This window comes from Elgaria multicarinata, chromosome 4 (genome assembly GCF_023053635.1).
Source record: "Elgaria multicarinata webbii isolate HBS135686 ecotype San Diego chromosome 4, rElgMul1.1.pri, whole genome shotgun sequence".
In the NCBI taxonomy this organism is placed as follows: domain Eukaryota; kingdom Metazoa; phylum Chordata; class Lepidosauria; order Squamata; family Anguidae; genus Elgaria; species Elgaria multicarinata.
The window spans coordinates 104982503-104997409 of NC_086174.1; the positions used below are offsets into that span (position 1 = coordinate 104982503).

General features: G+C 42.5%; 1 protein-coding gene across 1 annotated transcript in view; it reads right to left on the bottom strand.

Moving 5' to 3' along the window:
• The window catches only part of NT5E (5'-nucleotidase ecto), a 34223-nt gene continuing 19316 nt past the window's right edge, over positions 1 to 14907 (bottom strand). Inside the window, exons 4-9 of the mRNA XM_063124910.1 lie at positions 13941 to 14138; positions 13225 to 13379; positions 5661 to 5769; positions 4444 to 4593; positions 1979 to 2179; positions 1 to 377 (exon numbers count right to left, since the gene is read on the bottom strand). Coding sequence (XP_062980980.1) covers positions 217 to 377; positions 1979 to 2179; positions 4444 to 4593; positions 5661 to 5769; positions 13225 to 13379; positions 13941 to 14138 — 974 coding nt within the window. The 3' untranslated portion in view covers positions 1 to 216. The remainder of the gene's footprint in view (positions 378 to 1978; positions 2180 to 4443; positions 4594 to 5660; positions 5770 to 13224; positions 13380 to 13940; positions 14139 to 14907) is intronic.

Here is a 14907-nt window from a genome sequence, read left to right on the forward strand (position 1 = left end):
TAAGGCATATATACATATTTATTATAAACATGAATTATGTACATGGTTGAAACGTTACACATACCAAATATTTAATCAATATTAACACATTCCAGCTTACTCCAATAATAGTTTGCATACTTGCCTATGAGAATCCTTGAAATAGCTGATGCTTTGAACTGTGTACGTGGTTGCTAGAAGGTGGGAGAAGTCCAATGTCCCCACAGCAAATGAACATTAAACAATGAAGTATAGAAGTGACACAAATAATCCAAAAATCAAAGAAAGATGTCCTTGGAGTTCAATTCCAGCCGAAAACATCACACGACCATCAACTGCTGGAAATACCCTTCCCATTCTGGTGATATAATTGGAAATAACGGCAACATCAAGGTCACCTATGTTTTTTAAAAAACAAAGTGCATATTTGGCAAATTAAACATCTTAATTACACTAGGCTGGCCAATTAACAGCTATCTGATTAGTAAATTGTTTCAACAGCTGTTCTATGTTAAGTGGATTTAAACCAGGGGTGGGCAACTTGCAGCCCTCCAGTTGTTTTGGCCTACAACTCCCATAAGTGCTAGCCAGCATAGCCAATGGTGATGGATCATGGGAGTTGAAGGCCAAAACATCTTGAGGGCCACAAGTTGCCCATCTCTGGTTGAAAACAACAACCATGAAATGTTCTGAACACAGTCACTTATCAGTGTTGTACTAGAAAAAGAGCTTTTCTTGCCTCTCCTTGATGCCTGCTGTGATGACAGTGTCCTCATAGTTTATTCCCTAGACCAGGAATGGGCAGAAAGTAGATTTCCAAATATTTTTGACTTCAACTCTCAACGTTTGTGACCATTGTCTATGCCATCAGAGGCATCTGACAGTTAAAAGTCCCAAAACATCTGGAGAGCTACCTTCTGCCTAGTCCTGCCATAGTGTATGTTCTCTTTTACTAAAATATGTAATGATGTGTTACTGTAGTTACTTACTGAATGTCATGGCCTCCTTTCTGTTACAAAAAAACAAAGGCAACTTACAACAATGGTGACTTACAATTACTTAGTTGCCCACATCTAAATTGTAACACAGGGCGCAATCCTATTCGTGTTTAGACGGAAAAAAGTTATATAATTCCAAGAATTCTGGGAACTGTATGACTCCTCTGTCTAAATAGGCATAGGATTGCACCCTTAGACTCTCTCTTGGGTGAGGATGCATTTGTTGCTATTTTGCATTGAAGCTCAAAGTAAACAATGTTCTATTCTAAAGACTTGATAGAATACTATGCTGAGACCCTCTTTGTACATGTTGCCTTTCCTTGCACGCTTTCCATTACCCGTGAAGATGCTCCAATGTCAGGGTTCCATCTTTGTCTTTTAGTTTCCCGCTGACATTACAAACCAGACAAGCAATATTTGGACTGCAGGGAGGTCTGTTGTTTGTATGCTTAACATGTACGTAGACTGGTGCAGGTAAAATTATGGAGGTAGCAGCAACATGCTAGCAAAAGCATGTATAAAGGAGGTCTGACTGAAACTTCCTGCAACTCGAAAGAATCCAGGTTCCAGCTGTAGTTATTTCTTACATGTAAAGCAACGTTAGATTGGAGCCAAGCAGATTTTACTAGCCAGTCAATAAACAAAGCCTCTGTTAATATTAACACATTGAACAAGACAAATGAAACTCTTGCCTATGAATGTACTTGTCCTGGAAGCTGTGTGTGATTAGTACTTTCCCCACTTCAAATGTTTCTCTTGTTTCAAACATTTCCTTGATGAAACTTACTTTGCACTCTTCTTCCCTACTTTTGAGTAACATCCAAAACCAACCAACTTACATGATTTCTGTTGCAGATTAAATGAGATGCCATGGAAAATATAGAATTCTGTATTAGCAATATTTTCTACTTGAAAGGCTGGTCTCTTACAGGGTTTTTTAATGGTGGCATACATCCAACCAACTTGTACATATACAGCTCATTAGGAATAATGATACTTACCGCTACTGTGGTTATTTGAGCTTCCTATTAGCATGTGAAATCCATCTCCTCCTCCAGCAAGGAAAGAAGGTAAAAGCACTTTATACGTTTTTTCCATCTGGAGTGGTACATAGACTGGCACTCTACATTCTGTGCAAAGAACGTTTAAGCTGACCACTCTGCTTCCTGGACTTCGGGAGAGGTCATATACCACATGTATACCTATCAAGAAATACAAGTTTTACCATCAGCGGGGCGGGCAGCATAGGAAATTGGAAAGCAGGGGTGGATGTTTCTTGTGTGTCTTCTGCGTGGGGTGGGTGGGGCTCTTCTGCATGGGGTGGATGTTCAAGGTAGTTGTCCTTATCCTCATCATTTTACTTTCTCTGAAAAGGGTGACTGGTGGCTGTCATGGGCTGAGCCCATGGTCCCTTTAAGAGAACGTCTTTTGCTTCATCCCAGGGAGAGGGAGAGGGGTTTCTTTGTGTCTGAAAAGGGAGTAGCAAGTGAAATGCCAAGGCCGTGCTGGGCGAGAAGCGCCTGGCATCTGATAATGCCTCCCCGGACTGGTACCGGGGAGAATAATAAGTTGCAGCTGTGCAATGTCTGGGAGCATTCCCCCCTCCCTTTGGGAGAGGTGTGGGTTGCTATGGGGTTTCTATTGGTCAGGGTGGATCTGGTGAAAAGGGGGTCCCAGAAAGGGATAAAAGGCTTAGGCACCTAAGGGTCCCGTCTCTTTCCTGTCAGTGTTAGGAGGCCAGCGTGTGTGTGGTGAGTCAGAGCATCCAGGCCGGACCGGCTGGATGGCAGAGGCCCCATGCGGCTGCTGAGGGAAGGAGTTTAGCTTGAGTGCCATAAAGCCAAGTCAGGGTGAGCAACAAAGGTTGAGTCACAGAGTTAAGTGTTTTGTTTTGTTTTAGAATAGGTTTGGGTACAATTTGGGCAAGGGACCTTGCCGGACTTACGGCTGGTGGGGGTGGTTAAGTGGGGAGTGAGTGTGAATTCTGTTAGGCTTGAGCATGTGAAAGGGAAGGGTGAGGTATTAGTCCCTGCTGTCCTATGTGTGCCATTCCTTTGTCCGTGTTCTTCCCCCAAATCTCTTAAGTGTTAACCTTAATGTGTGGACCCTTATGAAAGTGTGTAGTGTCAAGAATAAAAGCATTTGGTCCCTACTTCTGGAGTGTGGCGCGGTTTCCCTGAGAACCTAGACTGTAAAGGGTTAACAAATGGCAGTGAAGGGGCATGTATCTGGGCTGGCTGAGTCAGACCCCCCTTTTCTGGCTGGGGAGCAATTCCACTACAGTGGCCACATACAGCAGCCATATTATGAATAGGCATGTCCCCCAGTAGCAGCTGGTGCCCACAACACTAACTCAGTATCCCAAATGTGCCCACCAGTCCCAAAATGTTGAGTACCTCTGAAGCCAATACTAAGCTAGGTGAACCAATGGTCTGGCTTTTTTTAAGGCAGCTTACTACGTCACAGCCCCAAGTATGAATTCAAAGCTGAATGATTTAATTAGCCTATCTTTCCTTAACTGATTCTTATTGTAGCCTGCTTAATGCACCCTTTAGGAAAAAGTAGCATATGAGGGTATTTCTTAGATAAAATTAGTTTTTCCAGAAATGAATGATTACAGGGTATAATATTAGGTAATTAACAGTCAGAAAGGGGTACTGACACATCCTACAACCACAAGGCGATCACCACCTTCTATGTGTGCTCCATAGCATGAAGGCAGTGTGAGAGAAGGATACACAGTTCATGCAGGTGCAGCCGAACCCTTGAAATACATCTGCTTACTTTGCTTTGGTAAACATACAGGCACTAGCATTCCATTCATTTTGCTGTGGTCCTCTGTGACCAAAAATCCCAATAAGCAGGTCTTAATCATGTCTGCTTAGTTCATTTGAACACTATTCATAAATACAAAGGTATTTTCTGTTACAGAGCATGAGTAATGCAGGATGGGAAGAATGATGATTCCACAGCAGGCTTGTGTTTTGTGGAGTGTGTGGCCGTGTTCAGAAGACACCTTAAACCATGGCTTTAACCACAGTGACAAAGGCAAAAAGCCTTAGTCATCATGGTTAAAGCCATGGTTTAAGGTGTCTTCTGAATATGGCCTCTGTGTGTGTGTGTGTGTGTGTGTGTGTGTGTGTGTTTGGTTCGCTTTGCTTTGGGATGAGGATATCCCTGTTGGAAGCTCCACAGAAGCCTGGACTTGTAGATGGCTTCCAGCATCATGAGCAAGCCCCTTGAACTGTGGCATCCATGTGGTTGTTTGTGAGGTAAAGCTAGCCCAGGGCTGATCTCCTCCTCCCTCCTCGGCTCCACCAGGACAGACAGAACTAGCCTCTAGAAAGATGCCGTGCTGGATAGGTCACTGTTTTGAAAACAGCAGAACATAAGCCTCCTTTGATTATTTAATGTTTACAGAGAATCTTTTGGACTTTGAACCGGCAATGCAAGCAAGCTAACTTACCTGAGACCTGTAGCAGTTCACCTGATCCTTGCCCATGTCTGTGAACACTGTGCTCAAAAGCTGCTTTCAGAGATGAACCTTTGATCTGAAGCAAGTCGAAAGTTCCTCCAAAAGGCAAGACAGAGAGCAGCTCTTCCAAGGTTATAGTACCTAAGGGGGATGAAACTTGTATTATACAATGATAAAAGATTTAAACAGCATATTAACATTGTTCATTTTAAAACAGAATACGAATAAAAATCATGGCTGGTCAGTTAAGGAATGCTTCCTGGAAAAGAGTTGTTTTCAGGAGGTGCCTGAAGCAGCAGTGTTGGTACCAGGGACAGGGAATTCCAAAGGAAAGGGGCCACCACACTAAAGGCTCTTCTCCTGGTGGTCTCCAATCAGGTCATCAGTCCATATGGAACCACTAGGAGCACACCCTCTGAAGACCTCAGTGACCAGGCAGGTTGGTAAAGGAGAAGGCAATCTCTCAGGTATCTTGATCCCAAGTTGATTAGGGCTTTGGACACAAGGACCAGAACCTTAAACATGGCCCAGTAGTGAATAGCAGCCAGTGCAGTTCCCTCAGTAAAGGAGTTACATGCTGAAAAGGGACAGTTCCCAGCAACAGATGTGCTGCTGCATTCTGTACTAGCTCAAGCTTCCAGAACAGCCTTAAGGGCAGCCCCACATAGAGTGCATGGCAGTAATCCACTCTTGAGGTTACTAATGCCTGTACCACTTTGGCTAAGTTCAAGTCCAGAAGAGGCCATGGCTGGTGAGTCAGCCAAAGCTGGTAAAAGACACTCCAAGCCACCATGGCCACTTGGCCCTCCAGCGGCAATGATAGATCTAGGAGTACCCCCATATCATATAGTCATATGTCTTCTGGTGCAATATTCACAGAAAAAAATAACAATGGAGAACAACATTTTTTTTATTCAAAGTGGGTAAGGGAGAGAGAAGAAGTCAAATCCAAACAGTGTTGAAATACAGAAGTAAATCATGAAATAAGAATCCCTAACGGCACAATCCTGTGCATGCTTAGACAGAAAAAAAGTCCTACAACATCCAGCATTCCCCAGCCAGCATGGCTGTCTGGGGAATGCTGGGGGTTGTAGGCCTTATTTCTGCCTAAACATGCCCAGGATTACACTCTAAAACTAGTTCGCTATGCGATAGGAAGAGTGAATGGAAGCAGCATTGCCTAAAAATAGCTCTAAAACTAGATATACCATTATTGCTTTGTTCATCAATGGGTCCCCGAATTCCACCACCGTTCATAATGCACATCGAAACATGATTCCACTGATTATCATCTGGATGTCTCAGGTTATTGTAAACCTAAAATATTCACAAAGTAAATAATTTCTGTCATTTTTCAGTCTTTTTGTTTTTTCTTAGCTTCAAGAGCTCCAGCAGGTCAGGCCAGCAATAAACTTCTTGCACAGTAAAAACAACAACTGAACAACTGTAGTTAAACACTTTGAAGCATATTCTTGGAATCTCAAAAGTATGCTCAAATCACAAAGGCTTATTACTCCATAACAAAGGCTAAATCTACAAATATTGATTGTGAGCATATTGTAAGTAATAGAACGAAGTATTTATTTATTACGTTTATATCCCGCCATTTCCCCTCTTTAAAGCAAGGCAGCGTACATAATCCTCTTCTCCGTTTTATCGTCACAACAACCCTGTGAGGTAGGCTGGGCTGAGAGTCTATGACTGGTCCAGAGTCACCCAATGAGCTTCCATGGCCAAGTGGGGGCTGGAACCCAGATCTCTGGGCTCCCAGCCCAATCCTCCAACTTCTACACCACTCTGGCTCTCCAGAAGAGGAAAATGTTGGGTAAGATAAGAGGTAGTGCTGGGACAGCAAGCCTGGATGAGGAGCCTCTCCCTCCCTGTAAAATACTAAGAGCAGACTTGCGTGAACACACCTAGACTGAATCAGATGAGGAACATGTGACCTTCCAGATGTTGGTAGACTACAACTCCCATCAGCCCTAGCCAGCATAGCCAGTGAAGGATGATGGGAGTTGCAGTTCAACAACATTTGGAAGGCCAGACATTCCCTATACCTGAACTAATTTAAAACAACATCAACAAAAACGTTGGTTGTATCCAGTGCTGTCCAATGGCAGACAGCAGATACCGCTGCTGGAATGGATTCTGCAGTTGGGAACCCTCTGGAGCAGATTCAGAGAGGGGGCAGGAAGGAGGAGAAGGAAGGGGAAGGCCCATTGCACCAGTGGAAGTCTGCTTAGGTGCCATTAAACGGAATCCTTTCCCTCTAAAGTCTGCAAGCGCTTTGGGTAAAGAAACGGTGAGTACAAGAGTGATTCCAGTGCACAGGAGGTTGTGGGCAGTTAAGGTCACCTCTTCTATTCATTATTTATTTCATCACCCACCCACCCTTTCTCCCAGGAATTCAGGGTGCCATACATGTTCCTTACTGTTCCCATTTTTTTAATCTGCCCAAAAACCCTGTGAACGCAATAAGGCTGAAAGAAAGCTGCTGACCCAAGGACACCCGCTGAGTTTCATGATTTCGTGGGAATTTGACTCCCTGGTTACAGTCCAGCAATCTACCCACTACATCAGGAGTGCTGAACTTTTAACTTGAGGGCCAGATTCAATTTTGGGGACTGTAGGGATGTCACAACGCCTGGAGTCCTTCAGACAGCAAACTGTCTGGAGATAAAGGGTGGATGTGGCAACCCCTATTGTCTATTGTCTAAGAGCAGTGCGTCCTGTTTGACTTCCAGCTTAAATCCAGGGAACAAACATGGTAAGAGAGCTAGTTTAGCAAACATAGGTAATGAGGAAAGTTAATTTCCTTACTCAAACAGGACAATGGCGGTTGACTCACCCAAGGAGGAGGGAGGAATTGAGGGAGCACGAAAATGGGTATATAAACTCTTGATATGTTCTTAATAAACATGATTTTACCATCATCACCTCTGCCTCTTGCGTCGGTGTGCGAGATTACTACAGGGGACGATCTTGGGGGCCACGGTCCAGTGGTGGGCGGGGCCAAAGCACCCAAAATGCCAGCCTATTTTAGTTTAAAGCTTTTATTGCCAGTAACTAAGACTTTGGAAAGGCATTTCAACCTTCTGCAATTGGGGGTTGTGGGGTGCAAAAGCCAGGAAATCACCAAACAATCTGTTATGGAAGTGCATTTTCTGAGCAGAACAGGATGTACAATTTCCTGTCCAGGTTCAAGCTCGGGGGAAACGGTTGCGGCCAGTTTGTAGTAGGAACTGGCCATGCACAGCACTGAATGACTGGCAGGTGCAACATCCCCTGAGCCCAACCACAGAAGCAGTTTTGCAAAATGGATTTTATTTTTGCTGGCTTTTTAGGGTGTTTAAAGAACAACAACACTCCACTGGTAGGCAATATCTTTATTAGGACCAACCTAAAAGTATTGCCCAACTGTGAATTTTGGATTCCCCCACCCTCCATAGATCAGCACAGCTGCTTTTGTTTTAGATGCATGTTCGATAATAATAAAGCAACTGACAACTATTCAAGCAAATGAAAACTCAGGCTACACCTCACAAATGAAAGGAAAAGGTCTTGCGTACCTAAAGATTGGAGGAGGGCCAGGGGGCATTGCTAGGTACCTAAGCGTTCCCACTCCCTGCACCACTGTTCACCCCATTCAGCAAGGTCCTCTGACCCTCTGTGTAACATTTGCTGTGGGGAGGAGGGGATGGGGAAGTCTGCTTCTGCCATCCCAGCTGCACATGCCAAAAGCTGGATCCAGCACATGTGTGGGTATATCTCTATATGTGTTTATCTCTATGCACACCCATGCATACTTAGAACTACTACAAATTATTTAAACTTCGCCAATGTCAGCAAAAATAACAATGAAATTAAGAGTGCCTCTGGGCATATGCAGAATGCTTTTATCTCAGAACTGAGCAATTACAGCCTCCTCCACTTCCCACACATTTAATAGTGATGGAATATATCCCATTCAGATCAAAGCCTCAGCATTCCCTTTTAAGAGATTAAGCACAGTCCACACCTGCTGCAAGAAAATTACAATCCAATCACATACAATCTGTTCTGCTCTGCTCAACAGCCCCCCCTTGTTTTTCCATCTTCCAGCAATTGTTCATAAGAGCAGGTGGGTTTTTCTTGTTTCATATACAACTCTCCTCTACCTCCTGCTTGTTAAGGGCAAGCTGTTCTTGAGTCTTCCCACCTTATAACTTAATGTGTGCCAAGACATTACCGGATATTTACCAAGGCATCTGTTTGCAAAACTAGGGCTAAGTTATGAGGAAAGTACCTCTGAGCATTTACCAAGTGACTTTCCCTCTCCAATGAAGCTAGAATCCTTGCAAAAAGACAAGTGATAATATATTTATTTATCACATATGCATATGATTGGCCTGAAAGGGTAGCCAAGTCAGTGGTATGGAATGGGGTGTACGGTTTAAGTCTGCAGTGCCATTCTCACAGTCCAGGACTTAGTTCAGAGTAAACATGCTGAAGATCAGGCTGCAAACCACTCCACAGAAATAACTTAGGCTGCAATTCTGTGTACACTTCGCTGTGAGCAAGCCCCATTGAATATAAGAGGATTTACTTCTGAGTAGACATACATTTATTTCTCCACCACTGCCAATTAACTCCTGTTTTATTAAGCTTGTATAATGGCAGCTGACAACCAACACAGACCCAGATGCCTTCCTCTGCAACTCTGTAAACTTATTTCCCCCACAGCTGGACGAGGTGAAAAACAAACATTCCTCTTGTCTGACAGCATAATGTCAAATACTAGGGTGACCCTATTTGGGAAACCAAAAAGGAGGACAACATGGCCACCCCTCAAGGAGGCGTGTCCACCCCAACGTGCCCAGCCCCCCAATGGGGAGGGTCCAGTTGGCCCCAAGGGTCACATGTCTGATCCTACAGTTCACAATTAAGACAAACCTGTTCTACATAATATGTTAATGTTAAAATCACTGTAATAAAGAACAAGTATCTGAAATTAACATGTATTTTAGTTGCTGTACAAATTTCTTTGTGGTAGTTCTTTTTGCTGTCTTCATGCAAGATCAATAGAAAAGAAAATCTATCCTTTTCCATTTTTCTAAAATGGAAAAAGGTCCTGGCTTAGAAAAAAATAGCTAAAGAAAACTGTGGCTAAGAGGGGGTACACCAGTGCTAGACTAAACAGAAAATGGGAAATATGCGATAAAGAAAGATCAGAAAAGGAGGCAAAAAGTGCAATCCTTTAGCCAGAAAAAAATCCTACAACTCCCAGCATTCCACAGCCAGCATGCATAGGATTGTGCCCTAACCAGAAGCAAGCCTCACTATGTTTAATAGGACTTATTTCCAGGTAAGGGTGGAGAAAGAAGAGAGAAAGAATGATTGGGTGGGTCACTGTCACAATCTTTTCTCAGGACTTTTCAAAGTGATTAAGCAAGAAAGAGTGTCTCTCTTTAAAACATTGTAACACTTTAGATGCAATATAAACTAGATTTTCACAAGTCAATTTCTATTAAAGGTCTTGCTCCAGGCATAGCCGTTTGCAGATTTTTATGTGTACACTATTGGGAGAACGCATCCACCATATGGCCTCAATGGTGAGTTTCTACCAAACCCTGTTACTATACCACTATCAAAACATCTGGCTACAAGATTACAGAGTTTACACTTTATTTACTTATTCCATTTGTATTCTGCCTTTTATCCTCCAAGGAACTCAAAGCGGCTATGACTGGACCATGAAGTGTGGAGTATGGTCTCTAATGCCCATTTGGTGGATGCCATGGCAGCTTTTGAATCTAAGGTTTTCTGTATTTAAATTTGATGAAACAACCCCTAAACGAACTTAATGTGACATGCAGCACATGGTTACTTTGTGCCTGAACAAAATGGGATATCCCTCTGATGAAAGGTTCTTATGACTGCTCTGTGAGCATCACAGAATCACTTTTAGCTTTCCCATATGGCCAAGTAGAAGCATGAGCAAGCATCTTTTTCTTTTTTAAAAAAAGTTATATAAATACACATGCACATGCAAATAATAGATTGCAATTTGACAAAGGAACATTCAGAGATATTCTAATTAGATTTTATCTAGTAATCTGTGGTCGAAGTTCATACTTATTGTTAATCAGCTTCAGAATGGGTTTTGCCTCTGTTAAACAAGGCAGTGCAGTCAATTCAATCTGCTATCATCCCTAGTCAATCATTGTTCATGGATCTAAGCAAAATGACCTGTGCAACCAAGTCAAGTAACTTCTTGTAGAGAGCACTATAAATTACAAACAGACTTCCAGGACATGTTAGTAACGCTTGGACTGCTGCCTAATGAACTTTAATGCTGCAATGCTTAAATTCATTTCCTCCTACAAGGCTGCTTTGCGAAGTTAGAAGGAATTTCCCTTCCTTGGACTCTTTAGAGGTTACTGAATCAAAATAGTCAGCACCACTGTGCATTTAAACAGCATATTGTAAAGGCCAGTGTACATGCTATGAGTGCCATGTAAAAGGAGTTTTAAATTACTCCATAGCTGCTCATGTGTAAATGTCTTACCACATAGATCGGTGTGGTTTTCTCCATGCCCCTGCAGAACCTCCAAATCCCCCCTCCCCCCACCCGACACCTTCATTGCCATTTCTGCTGATGCCACTTGTGCATAGCTCAGTCCATGTGGAGAGCAGCTACATGTTGACAGCCCCCACGTGGGGCAATTTAAAGCAGCTTCCACATGGCAGCCATAATGCACATTCTCGCCTTTTAAAACAAAGCAACGGATATGAAGCGACCCAGTATTTCTACTTCCACTTGGCCTTGTCTGAGATTTGTCCTTTTTTAGTTAGTTACTATTTGAGATTAATAGGATTTAGGATACATAAGGGATTTTAAAATGATAATAAAATAAAATAGGTACTCAAGTTGTCTCTCTCTCTCTCTCTCTCTCTCTCTCTCTCTCTCTCTCTCTCTCTCTCTCTCTCTATATATATATATATATATATTAATTATTTGAAAAGACCACTTCATTTGTAGAAGAAAAACTGTTGGTGGGGGGCAACCCTAAAAGGAAAAAGGAATGCATGTAGAAGTGATTCCCCCCTCCCCCAGATGTTAATCCTCTGTAAGTTTGGGGCAGGCAACTTTCTGGCTATCTCAGGTGTTTGCTATTAGTAAACCCGTGACTAATTCTACCATGCTGTCATCAACAACAGCTCCTGATCAATAGTTCCAATGTCCATACAAAGGTCTAATAAGATGTATTACAGTTTCCCTAACTCATCCCCAAGTGTAGACTTCAGACTTCATCCTCGACTGTAATGAAACCTAAGTGCATTTGCACATATTTATGCTGTTACCTTGCCCCAACCTTGCCTTGCTTCCCATCTCTCTGCTCTCTCGTCCCTGTCAGAATTTAGGCTGCAAGCTCTTTGAGGCAGGGACATGATTGCTTAAAAGCGTCACTGATGGTGCTAAATAATAACAACAGTAATGATAACATGAAGATACAATATTTTACTTAGGCCTGAAATCAAACTGATGCCAAGAATCTAATGCTAGCCAGAAGGCATGTGAAGTTGCCAATCACCTCTTTTCCCATTCTTCACTCTTATATTTAGAACATGGCGGATAGTTTGGAAGCTGGCTGAAAAGTGAAAAGCAAGAGCTGTCCTTTTGAGCAACAGCTAGACAAATGTAGTTTTAAGACAGTGTGATATCGTAGTGAGTGTGCCAGACTAGGACTAAGGAGACCCAGCTTCAAATCTCCACGCAGCCACCTTGAGCTCCTTGGAGGAAAGGTGAAATATAAATGTAACAAATTATATCAAAGAAAATAACCCTCCACAGTATCTTGCCTTTCTGAATGGAAATGCCTATAGGCTCATCATCCAGGATTTTCAATGGCCTTCCCCAATAAGGGAAAAACTCAATGGATCAAGTTAGAACAAAATTCCCTGAGAAATCTACTCAGCTGCATGTCTGAGTAGGAAAAAGAGCGTTACCTTCATGTTTCGCTTGTGGCTTCCTGGAGCCAAGTGGTTGGCCACTCTGGGAAACAGGATAATGGACTAGAGAGGCTTTAAGTCTGATCCAGGCAGCCTTTTCTTATGCTGAATTATCTGGGGGATCCAAGTTCGTATCCTAAACATTATGTCTGAACTTCAAACTTTACTAAGTGGATAATTAGAAAAATGGTGCACCTCCAAACTCTAATCTCAATGGTTAAAGCAGCGGCATTAAAAGTGAGACTCAAACGTTGGGGTTTAGCTAGCATAAAATAAGCTTGCTTTTTGATGTTATTTTCTTAAAAGAAAACAATATTTGTAGACAATTTCATATTTGGAATACAAACAACCCTTCATCTACGTAAAAAACTAGCAATGGAAAATTCGTTGGGTTGGTTCTCAAGGTGCCGTTCTACACAAGGAATGTGTTCTCTTGTGCAACACTCTAGTGAAATATGTGAAGCAGCTCTTCTGTGAGCAGAAAAGTGGGACTAAATCCAGAGATGCATTTTTGCTTTCGTTTTGGTGCAAGCTCTTGTGCAAATAGTAATGAAAGCATCATTTGTGACCCTGCTATTATAGCACTACAGGCATGAATTCAATTTTATCAATCTTCAAGGTAAACTTGTCACAGAAATAAATGAATACCATAACACCTACATCAAAGGAGTGTGTGCAGTCTGTTAACATGACAATCTCAAAGAACAGAGATAGTTCTTTACCATATTATGCAAAAAATGTCAAACCAGTTATCTGCAGCCTATGTTATTACTTTCTTACCACAGCATCACAAATCAAATTTCCCATGTTGCATTCTTGAAATCGGCATGCTTGACTGGTACCATTTAGATAAACAATAGTTTTCCCTATTTCCCTGGAAGAAAAATTCTGTAGATGAATCTTCATTTCTTCAACTTTTTCTTTCACAGTCAAATCTAAAACAAAAGATGAGTGATGAAAATAGCAACTTTGTTTTAATCTACAGCACAGCATTAGATTCAGTTTTCTTTGAGTTGAAGGCCACTTAACAGAAACTCACATCCCAGAAGTTTTCCAGCAAAATGAACATGTGGAGGATTTCCACTTTTAATAGGTGGGATCCAAAGAATCAATATGGGACCTGGGGGTCTAGTTCTGTGATTGGTGAACAGCAATCCTCCATTGCATGGAATGCAGTAAATTGTTCTTAGAAACAAGCGGTTTTCAAAAACAGTTTGTATTGTGGCAGAAAAAATCCCACTAGGTATGCCCAAGTCTCAGCCAGAGTGACTCTTTAAACCTGTCTGTAAAAAAAAAAATCATGTTCCTATAAAAAGCTAAAGTTTGTGCCTTAAATCCAGATAAATTATATATAAAAATATATATTTTAAAAGTGGGTTTATAATGATGTCAATTTATTTTGCCAAATGAAACAGCAAAGGAGGAACATTTTTTTTAAAAAAAGGCAAGAGTTCATGTTAGAATCAGACAACGGATTTCAAACCACTTTCTCATACCTTCGGGGATGCTGCTGTCTAGTAGGATAGGGTTTCCAGCCGCTCTGATTACATTTCCTTTATCATCAAATGTAACATTCAAATAACCAAGGTATTTCCCAAAGGCGTAAGCTTGAACAACGGGTACTTGGCGCCCATCATCTGACTTCACCATGAATGGATATTCATCAGCTGGTATATCATTTGAAGGTGGGGTGCCTGTAAAAATCACCAGAGCATGAATGATATTTCCTCCTTCCTAGCTCTCAAAGTGCACAAAATATGGAATAAGGAATATCGGCAGGTGCATCAATTGACTGTTCTGGGTCTCACACAGAGGAGGGCCAGGATCTCTTCTCGATCCTCCCAGAGTGCAGGACACGGAATAATGGACTCAAGTTAAAGGAAGCCAGATTCCAGCTGGACATCAGGAAAAACTTCCTGACTGTTAGTTACCTAGGGAGGTTGTGGGCTCTCCCACACTAGAGGCCTTCAAGAGGCATCTGGACAAGCATCTGTCGGGGATGCTTTAGGGTGGATTCCTGCATTGAGCAGGGGGTTGGACTCGATGGCCTTGTAGGCCCCTTCCAACTCTGCTATTCTGTGATTCAATGATTCTAGAAAGAAACTGGGGTGTGTGCGCAACATGTGATAAAATGGTTTGAGAACACGAGGTGAAAGGAACCGAGCAAGAGATGGAAGTGATCACAGTGCCCACAGTCAGCAATTGTGGAGGGGCATGGGGTGGGGGCGGAACATCCCCTTCCCCCTTTTTTCCCATGTCAACAGTTCACTGGAAGCTTCATTCGGAAATTTCCCACAATGTCTGTCTCCTGCTGGGAATGACAACAGTGGCTGGAGCATGATATCGTTAGCTGCACACACACACATAGCTGTCCAGGTGGGAAAGGCTGAATTTTTGGCAGCATCCCTTTCCTCAGCCCTGCCCAACCCAGTAGCTGCTCTCAAGCCTAAACTGCATTTTGAT